At 37.6% G+C, this 8,340-nt stretch overlaps 1 protein-coding gene across 1 annotated transcript; it reads right to left on the reverse strand.

Moving 5' to 3' along the window:
* Positions 1 to 2,383: 2,383 nt before the first annotated feature.
* On the reverse strand, positions 2,384 to 3,349 carry LOC114620832 (olfactory receptor 4F15-like). Its single transcript, XM_028766990.1, has one exon. The coding sequence runs from the start codon at positions 3,344 to 3,346 to the stop codon at positions 2,384 to 2,386; it is 963 nt and encodes a 320-aa protein (XP_028622823.1). The 5' UTR covers positions 3,347 to 3,349.
* Between the last annotated feature and the right edge of the window lie 4,991 nt (positions 3,350 to 8,340).

The following is an 8,340-nucleotide window of genomic DNA, read 5'->3' on the forward strand; positions in this document are numbered from 1 at the left end:
TGATAGATATATAGATGATAGATAGTAGATGATGATAGATAAGTAGATAGATGATAGATAGATAGATAGATAGATAGATAGATAGATAGATAGAGAGATAGAGAGATAGATAGATATAACTGATACATAAACCTCATTATGTACAGTCGATGAAAACCATTTATCAGTGATTGTAAAAAGAACACTAATACAATCTTAAAATTCTAAATTTCATGTTCCCAGTCCCCATTGTGAAGCACAATACAAATCACCTATATAACTGAATGACTCTGCATCAGATTTTTTCAGTGGTGATTCACTTGCAGGTTAGACCAGCATGTATGTCCACATATTCGCAAGACACACTCAAGTTTTGTTCTCCATTAATGGAAAAAGTACTACAAGTTAAATACATGCATGGAGAGAGAGAGAGAGAGAGAGAGAGAGAGAGAGAGAGAGAGAGAGAGTTGGTTTTAATATCAACTCGCCACAAATTACAATCACCTTAGTAGGGAGCTTCTCCTGAAGAAATGTCCAGATTCTCTTGTCTGATGTACAAAGCCACACCTATTTGTAGCTGTACCTTCAGATAGCAGCCCAGTTTTTTTTTTTTTAATGTGACAGTAGGGCAGGTTTAAAAACCTTCATCTGCTTACTAGGCCAAGGTCACCAGATATGGTCATTAGGAATTAAATCAGGCCAGGTTGGAAGGATCATAGAATAACCGAGGATGGAACAATTTTATTGATAGCAATCAGCCTTTTTTTTTATTTATTTACAAGTCAGCCATTGCCCCCACCTCCTGGTCTCCCCTCTCACAGTTACTCATCCCATTCCTCTGACCCCCTGTCTCCAAGAGGGTGTTCCCCATTGCCAGGCCTCCCGTCTCCCTGGGGCCTTAAGACTCAAGACTCCCTGGGGCCTCAAGAGGATTAGGCACAACTTTTCCCACTGAGACTAGACCAGGCAGTCCTCTGCTATATATGTGGGGGCAGGGAGAGGGGGCTTGGACAAGCTCATGAACATTGCCTGGTTGGTGACTTAGTCTGTGGGAGCTTCCAGGAGTCCCAGGTTAGTTGAGACTGCTGATCATCCTATGGGGTTGCTGGTCGTCCTATGGGATTGCCCTCCTCTTCTGTTTCTTCCATCTTTTCCCCAATTCGACCAGAGGGGTTCCCTACTTCAGTCCAATGGTTAGGTGTAAGTATCTGTCTGTCTCAGTCAGCTGTTGGTTGGGTCTCTCCAAAGACAGCCATGCTAGGCTCCTGTCTGTAAGCGCACCATAGCATCAGTAATAGTGTCACACCAAAGTATCTCCCCAAGAAGTGGATCACCAGTTGGGTTGGTCACTGGACTTTTCCCTCAGACTCTTCTCCATTTTTATCCTTGCAGTTCTTTTAGACAGGAACACTTTTGGGTCAGAAATTTTGACTGTGGGTTGGTAACACCATCCCTTCACTTGATGCCCTGTCTTTCTACTGGAGGTGGACTCTATGAAAATATTCGAACATTCAAATGGAAGCCTTCTTATGAAAGGATATGAGAAGACAAAATAAAAAAGGAAGAGGAAAGTAGAAGAAAAAGTTAAGGGTATTTATCAAAGGTCTTTGAGTAGTCTACTATAATCAGCAGAAAACAATCACAATGTTTCCTTGACTCCTTCTTTATGTTCCAAACATAGATCACACCATACCCAAGCAAATACCATACCATATGTATTTGTAAGACTCTGATGTACACTCAAAAATTCTAACCTCCTTCCATAGCTGGAAAAGTTCAAAAGGGAAAGAGATAGTATGTGCAAGGTGCACACATGAGGGGAAATGATCCAGTTAAATATTCATGTATAAACGCTCTGTGAAAAGTAGCAAAAAAAAAAAAAAAACCTCTTCCTATCATAAACAGTTCTATTCAAAGATAGAGACAGAGTCTGGAGAGAATACTCAGCTTTTAAAGGCATGTACTACCTTTCAGAAGACCCAAGATTAGTTCAAATCATCTAAGTCAGATGGTTCAAAACAACCTATAGCTACATCTTCAGCATATCCAATGCTCTCCCCAAGTTTGCAGAGAGACCTGCACTTAAATATGCAAAGACATATATATACAAATATAGTCTTAAAATAAAAATAAATATTTTTAAAGGAGAGAGGTGCTTAAAGTAAACATCCATCTTCCTTAAGTCTAAGAGTTTCCTTCATGTAGGTATTATTCCTTAGGAATTGAATTTTATTATATTTTGAAACGTGTGTATGTGTGCATGCAAGTGCAAGTGCATGCTTTCATAAGATAATGTTTGTTCTTAGTAAATATAAGACAAAATAGCATATATGTGAGTATAAATAAGCATACACAAAGAAATACTTTTCTTAGAAATTGGTTAACAATAAACTTCTGTGCTTAGTTAAGGCTGTTCAAAGTTCAAGTGTTTAAGAATTTGCCTATAATCCATTAGCTTGCTGAACACTCTCATCATTGCCATTTTCATTTCTTGATTCCTCAATGTATAGATCACTGGGTTCAGAAAGGGGGTGATGATTGCATCAAATATGGCCAGAAACTTATCCATGTGTGTATAAGATGATGGCCATGTGTAGAAAAACATCACAGGACCAAAGAATAAGACCACCACAGTAACATGAGCTGAAAGTGTAGACAGAGCCTTGGAGGAACCACTTGAAGAATGTTTCTGAACAGTAAAAATGATGGCAATATAGGAAATGATCAGTATGAAGAAAGAGCCCACAGACATGAATCCACTATTGATTGAGACCAGTAATTCCAGTTTGTATGTATCTGTGCAAGCAAGTTTGATGAACCGGGGAAAGTCACAGTAGAAGCTGTCCAACACATTTGGTCCACAAAATGGTAAGTTTACTACAAAAGCCAGTTGAATCAGAGAATGCATAAGGCCAACCACCCAGGCAACCACTGAGAACAAGATGCACATCCTTGGGCTCATAATGGTCAGGTAATGGAGAGGCTTACATATGGCCATATATCTGTCAAAGGCCATGGCTATGAGCAGCACCATCTCCACACCACCAATGACATGGATGAAGAATATTTGAGTAACACAACCTCTAAAAGAGATGACTTTATGCTTTCTGAACAGGTCACAAATCATCTTGGGAGAAGTAACAGAAGAAATACCCAAGTCAATAAAAGAGAGGTTAGCCAACAAAAAGTACATAGGAGAGTGTAAGTGAGAGTCTGAAACCACAGCGAACACAATTAATGAGTTTCCCATCATGCTTGCTACATAAAATATGGAGGAGAAAACAAAAAGGAATAGTTGGATATCCCAAGAGTTGGTGAGTCCCAGGAACACAAACTCTGACACCACAGACTGATTCACACCTTCCATTGGCTTTGTGGGCCTAAAGGAGGAATTAAGAGAAACTGTAAATTTCAGTTGTGTTAGTAGAATAGGAAAATCTCCAAGTTATGAAAACCTATTTTTACTTCAACATTACAACTAGCATTGAGTCAAACAGAGATATGAACAAATGCTGAACATAAGCAATCATAAGATGGTTACAGACAAACTCCATGCTGAACTAGGACTTCACACATGTGAAAAGGTATTTGTAAGCATAAAAAGATGACAAGGTTGAGTGTTTCTAAAGAGATGATATCAGGGGCTAGAAAGATGGTTCCACTGTTAAGAGCACTTATTGTCTTCCACTGGACCCAGGTTGGGTTGCCAGCATGCATGTTGAGAAGCTTACAGCTACCTGTAATTCCAGGTTCAGAGGATCTAATACTTTTGTCTGGCCTCCACAGACACCTGTCCACACATGACATATACATACAAATACACAAAAAAGTTAGAAATAAATCTTTTAAAATAGGGTATTATTATAAACTGTTAGTGAGAATATCAATTAATACATCCATTATAAATAATGGAGTGTTTTCAAATGTTTAAGTACAGACTGGATTTATAGCACAATGAATCTCCATTTGTCTACCATATATAAAACCATGCTCTTAATCCTCAATAGTACAAAACAAAAAATAAAAGTACACAGATTGCAAGGGGAAGAGAACATAGAAGAGGACAAGAGAGGAGACAAAAGGAGAGAAGAGAGAGGGGGGAGGGGAGAAGGACAAGGGTAGAAGAAAGGGGTGAGAGGGGGAAATAAAAGGATGAAGGGATAGGAGGGGAGAGGAGGGGAAAGAATGGAAGAGGAGAAGAAAAGGGGAGAGAAGAGAGGAGAAGAGAGGAGAGGAAAGGAGAGGAGAGGAGAGGAGAGGAGAGGAGAGGAGAGGAGAGGAGAGGAGAGGACAAAAGAGGACAGGAGAGGACAGGACAGGAGAGGACAGGAGGGGACAGGAGAGGACAGGAGGGGACAGGAGAGGACAGGAGAAAAAAGGAGAGGGAGAGGGAAGGGATATTGGCAAGGGGAGTAGAGGGAGAATGAGAGGAATAAGAGCGAATGGAAGTGGAAAGGAAGGGAAAGAAGGGGAAAGGAGATGAGACAAGGAGAGAGAAGAGATATGGAAGATTAAAGAACTATCACATGATAGAGAAATTCTCACCTATAGGGTATATATTGAGAAGAAATGACATTATCAAGTAAAAATTATCTTTTTATATTATTATTATAGCATTATCCATAAAAATTACTTGTGAATAATCTGACTTCTTTGATAGATGCATGTAGAACAGTCACGCACCATCGTCCCTGACTATTTTTCACCCTTAAAAGAAAAATATCTATATTTTGTAATTACATAAACAAACCTGGAGGTCACCATGATAAGTGGAAATCAAGTCATGGAAATTGTTATGGGAAGATCTCAAAGTAAATGGAACCTAAAGAAGCCAGGAAGAGATGGTAGAAACATGGTTAGATCCAGAAGTGGTGGATGCCCCAGGACCAGACACAACAGAGAGTTTATATGATGCACATATGAACTCACATAGACTATCATAGCATGCATAAGTTCATGCCAGACAAATTCCCAGCACTGAGAAGAAGTAGGCACAATATACTGCACCTAATCAGGAAGCTGTTTTAAATTCATACTTGCTGGGATAGGCTTAGTTTTGTCCAGTGAAGTGACACTGGTGAGATCAGCCACACTCCAAGGTAAGCCCCATGCTCAGAAGTCAGTTAACACAGAATGCACTCATATTTTTGTGTCCTTTGATTGGTTGATTGGTTGGTTGGTTGGTTGGTTGGTTGGTTGGTTGGTTGGTTGGTTGGTTGATTTGGTTTTCTTTGTTTTGTTCTGGTATTTTTGTCTTTTAGATTTGTTTGATTTGATTTTCAGTGGTTTTTTTTTTTTTTTTTTAGAGAAAGAGAAAGAACACTAAGTTGGGTAAGTAGTCTATTGAGGAGAGTCTGGGAATAGTTGTTGGGGTTAAGGAGTATGATCAAAATATAGTTTATAAAAAATATTAAGTAGATAAGCACAAAAAAGCTATACTCAAAGAAGAAGAAAATATGACAATGCCTCATAAGCACACTATGTGAGGAAAGGGAATGTATTTGTCAAAGGAGAAAAATAGTGAGTTAACCAACATGAGGAGTTCTTGGAGATTTAGTACAGCGTGGTGACAGTGGTTAAATTGGCACTATGTCATATATGTGAATATTGCCAAGTAGATTTTCAATGTTCTTATCATGGATATATATGTCAGGTGAATGTTATTTAGTTTCCTTTAGTCAAAAAATAATGTTCACATGTATTTAAACATCAAATTGACACCATAAATATGTCTATAAGTTTGATAATTAAACTTCTATAAAAGACAAAAGTGCTTTTATACTCATACTTTCAGATTGTGATCATACACAGAAGTATAGATAGTAGCAGTCATAGTGTAATGTTATGTTCCATAGATATTTCTAAATTTAATAGTCTTCCCAGTTCCCAGTTTAATAAAAAGGTATTTTTATGTGATAGATCAGCCAACATGAAAAATATCATGAACCTAAGTTCTTTCAGTTTTCTTTAAAGACTAATACATAATCTGCTCTATTAAAAACAAAAAAGTTTATGTTTTTCAATATTGTATTCATGCTGAAATTACAGAGCTTATTCTAACATATAAGCCCTTAGCTCTTATCTCAAAAAAAAGTTTAATTTCAAGGTTTATCAAATGTTAACAATAGTCATAACATCTTCTTTTTATATCATCTATATCATCATCATGTTTTATTAATGTTTTAGTTGAGTTAACTAGATTCAAAATTTATGCTCCAAATATAGGTATATTCATATATATATATATTTCCTTTCTCTGAATCAATGAATAAAAAGGTCCACAGAGAAGGATAAGTCTATGAAATGGCAGATACTGGTGTGCATCGTGTTAGGTTCACAAATTTTAAGTATTGAGAAATGTCTCTAGCAATGTGACATTACAATAAAACTCAAATGTCAAAATTGACATTTTTCTAGGCTATCAGTACATCAAGCCTGGGGATAAATATAATTACTATCATAGAATACATTCCACATGATCTAGATGCTTAAACCATTCAAAGACAGAATCACATGTCAGCATTTTGTCCATAATTCTATGAAAATATTTGTCATATTATATTGTAGTTTTAGTTTTATTTAGAGAAGAAACAGCATAGAAGACAACATTTAGGCTTTGGATTCAAGACTCACAATTAAGTTCATGGTTCATCCAGGGACTGTCTCCTATTGGAAAGGATACTGAAAGCCTTGACCTTATGTTTTAATTCTCTATTAAACAAATTAAAATGTTTGTTTTAATTAACTTATAGAAATGAATCAAATATCACAATCATGTGTTCAGCAAAAATTGGTCAGCATAAGCGTAGGATGGCCATAGACACAATTATGTCCTCAATAGATAGGTGCTCCATTTGTGGCTGCTAAACAAATGCTAATAACATTAATGCTTTTCTTCCTTTCTCTTGCTCATAATAGTGACAAGCTCATAAGATAAATTACTCAAAAGCATTAATAAATATGAATAGACAGTAGACATCTACTGTCATGTCTAAAATATGCTTCAAACTGTACTTACTATCTGCCATTCAGTAACACATTAATGTGTTAATTACATTAGTCATATCATTTTAGTGACCAAATAATGAAATTTCAAATATAAACAGCACAGCTGCTCTCATAGAACCCTGTATCTATGTTTAGTTCTCAATACAAATTTAATTCATTGATTATTCAAGAAGACAATAACACCTATAGTGTTCAACATTCTTAGCCATCAGGAAAATCAGAACTAACACTACTATGAAATTCAACCTTAAACTTGTCAGAATGGCTAAGATCAAAAATACAAGTGACATCTCATGCTGGTGAAGATGTGGAGCAAGGGTAACATGCCTCCATTGCTGGTGGGAATGTAAACTGGTAAAACTACAATGGAGATCAATATAGTGGTTCCTCAGAAGGTTGGGAATCAGTCTACTCCAAGACCCTGCTATACCACTTGTGGACATATATCCAAAAAAATCCTCCATCTACTAGAAGGACACTTGCCCATCCATGTTCATTGTGGCTTTATTCATAATAGCCAAAACTGGAAACAACCTAGATGTCTCTCAACCAAAGAATAGATGAAAAATTGTATTACGTTTATACAATGGAGCATTACTAGCTGTTAAAAACAATGACATCATGTAATTTGCAGGCAAATTAATGGAACTAGAAAAGATCATTCTGAGTGAGGTAACCCAGACCCAGAAAGACAAATATGGTATGTACTCACTTATAAGTGGATTTTAGTTGTTAAGTAAAAGCTAAACATGATACAGTCCACAGACATAGAGAGACTAAATAACAAAGAGAGCTCAAGGAGGGATACTTAGATCTCCCTGAGAAGGGGAAATAGATTTTTGAAAAAATAGATTTTGCAAGTGAACTAGGTTCAGATGGGGATGGGAACAGGGAACAGGAAAGATCAGGCAAGTGTAGGGTGTGAGAGAGACTAGAAGGAAAGACTGGAAGAGAGGACTGGAATTAGGGTGGAAGCACTTGGGGGTGATGTAGAAACCTAGTGCAGTGGAAACTTCTGGAATCTACAAGCATAATCCTAGTGAAGTCTCCTAGTAATAGAGGATATGGAGCTCAAACTGTCCATCTACTATAACCTGGCAAGACTTCTAGCAGTTCAACTGGGACATCAACCCAACCACAAAACCTGCGATCTAGTTTGTCCTACCTGCAAGACATCTGTAAAATGGTGGCATAGAACTTTCAAGAGTGAATAATCCATGACTAGTCCAACTTGAGAGAGGAGAGAAGGGAGAAAGGAGAGGGGAGAGGGGAGGAGAGGGGAGAGGGGAGGAGAGGGGAAAGGGGAGAGGAGTGAGGAGGAGAAAGAGAAGAGGGGAGAGGAGGGGAGAGGAG

The sequence above is a fragment of the Grammomys surdaster genome, unplaced genomic scaffold, assembly GCF_004785775.1.
Source record: "Grammomys surdaster isolate TR1022 unplaced genomic scaffold, NIH_TR_1.0 170, whole genome shotgun sequence".
Classification (NCBI taxonomy): Eukaryota; Metazoa; Chordata; class Mammalia; order Rodentia; family Muridae; genus Grammomys; species Grammomys surdaster.

Coding starts and splice junctions, on each gene's coding strand:
- LOC114620832 (XM_028766990.1), bottom strand. CDS start 3,346: ATGGAAGGTGTGAATCAGTCTGTGGTGTCAGAGTTTGTGTTCCTGGGA.